This window comes from Sinocyclocheilus grahami, unplaced genomic scaffold (genome assembly GCF_001515645.1).
Source record: "Sinocyclocheilus grahami isolate Dianchi unplaced genomic scaffold, SAMN03320097.WGS_v1.1 scaffold692.1, whole genome shotgun sequence".
NCBI classification, from domain to species: Eukaryota; Metazoa; Chordata; class Actinopteri; order Cypriniformes; family Cyprinidae; genus Sinocyclocheilus; species Sinocyclocheilus grahami.
The window spans coordinates 673-2,678 of NW_015505871.1; the positions used below are offsets into that span (position 1 = coordinate 673).

Consider the following 2,006-nt stretch of genomic DNA (forward strand, 5'->3'; position numbering starts at 1 on the left):
CACCAGGATATATAAACCTGTACACACACACACACACACACCATTAGTACATTATAATCAACGCCAAATACTAAATAGTCATTATTATTACTATTACAATTCTGAAATTTGTGCTAAATATGAAATAAATAAAATAAATATTCATTTTTGTAGTAATATAAATGACGCTTGTATTGACAGTTTTATCAATATTATTTCACCAAATGACAGGGTCGTAAATAAACAGGAGCTTGTAGAAAAAAATGCAACCAAAATTAACAAAAATGCACCTCAAAATCATTAAAATCAGAGGTGAAAATAAATGAAAAGTGTTGATTGCAGCATTACATTTAGATCTGCTCAAGTTGCATCAACCAATTACACACACGTTTCTGTTTGTTTTGTTTTTCAAGCTAAGACAACCAATGTAAAGTCTTGATTTTATAATGCATAAAAATGTATCTTTTTAAAAATAGTTTTGTCTGATTCCCCACACATAACAACACTTCTGCATTTTATTAACCCTTGTGCGTCAATTTCTAAAAGTTACACAGAGGTCCTTAGATTACAAAAATGTCCCTGTCAAAAAAAAAAAAAAAGACAAAATATAGACAAAAAATTCTTTAATTTTCAGGTTTTTAAACAACTTAAATGGCAGTTTGATTATGTAATGCCATACATAATCATTCCTACATACTAAATGATAAGCAATTTTATTATTATTATTATTATTGCAGATGTCAATGATCGGCAACAACACTAATTTTGATGCATTATTTTTTGTGCAGTCAGATTTAAACAAACACAAATTTTTCAGTACATACATACAAAGCACACTCTGATACCCATACCAATACACCCACACAATTATAATTACATAACTTCAACTCAATTGGCCTTTTTTCCAGTAGAAGCAGAAAACTGGAAAAAAGTGAGAATTTGCTACATAAGCAAAACATGAGCAAATGGTACTATCAGGTGGAAAACAGTAAAAATAAAAACAGTAAATGTTTTGCAGCCTTGCCAACAGAATGAATACCTATTAACAAACAATGCATGATATTGCACTTAAATGGCACGGTGGATTACATTTGTAGTAGTTTTAATGGGTTTCAATTATATTTTTGTCCCCATAGTGTTTAAAGCATCACCTGAATCGGGGTCCTATAGCAGCTACGTGGCGGTTCAGGCAGCTCTTGGGCCCGCCGACGCTGAGAGACAGCGCCCTCTGCAGGACGCCGGTGAAGATCTCCACCTGATCCGCACTGCAGTACTTAGCGATTTCAAATCTCTGCACTAGAAACTAAACACACACACACACACACACACACAGTACTATAACATTCACTCATATGAAGAATATAATGATTTAATCATGCCGAGAAAGAGAGTTTCTGAAAAAGACAAAAAACTCCAAGGCCTGCACATTCTTTGGTTTCCAGCATATTCTGCATCTTTCTAACAGTGAATGTATGATTTTGAGATCCACATTTTCAAACTGAAAACATCTTGATGGATTTGTTTCAGCTTATGTCTTCTCCAAATGTTAACTGATGGACTGGAGTGGTGTGGATTACTTGTGGACTACTGTGATGTTTTTATCAGCTGTTTGGACTCTCATTCTGACGGCACCCATTCACTGCAGAGCATCCATTGCTGAGCAAGTGATTTAATGTTATATTTCTCAGAATCTGATGATTTTTGTTTGTTTGTGCTTAACGCCATTCCAGCTTCTGTGGCTATTTTCATGGCAAGAAATATTACGGCTGAATTACATCATGTTTTTATCATTTATTTTTGCTAAAACCTCAAGAACTGTATTTGGCTTAACTGTTAAAAATCTCTTCAAAAGAGTTAACTGAATAAAAACGTTTATCTCCTGGGGTTGATGGTGGCAAAAACTCTAGTCTACTACACACAGTTCTCAAACGTCTTGTGAACAAATGTTCTGTAAGTGTTTCATGGTCTTATTTTAGTGACTTAAATTTTAGTTTTTCACTAAGCATGCATAAACGTTGTTTTCTCAA

At 33.8% G+C, this 2,006-nt stretch overlaps 1 protein-coding gene across 1 annotated transcript in view; it reads right to left on the minus strand.

Moving 5' to 3' along the window:
* The window catches only part of LOC107559559 (phosphatidylinositol 4-kinase alpha-like), a gene marked incomplete at its 3' end in the record, with an annotated part of 5,529 nt that overhangs the window by 667 nt on the left and 2,856 nt on the right, over positions 1 to 2,006 (minus strand). The window contains exon 6 of the mRNA XM_016243442.1: positions 1,131 to 1,282. Within this exon, the coding sequence (XP_016098928.1) occupies positions 1,131 to 1,282 (152 nt within the window). The remainder of the gene's footprint in view (positions 1 to 1,130; positions 1,283 to 2,006) is intronic.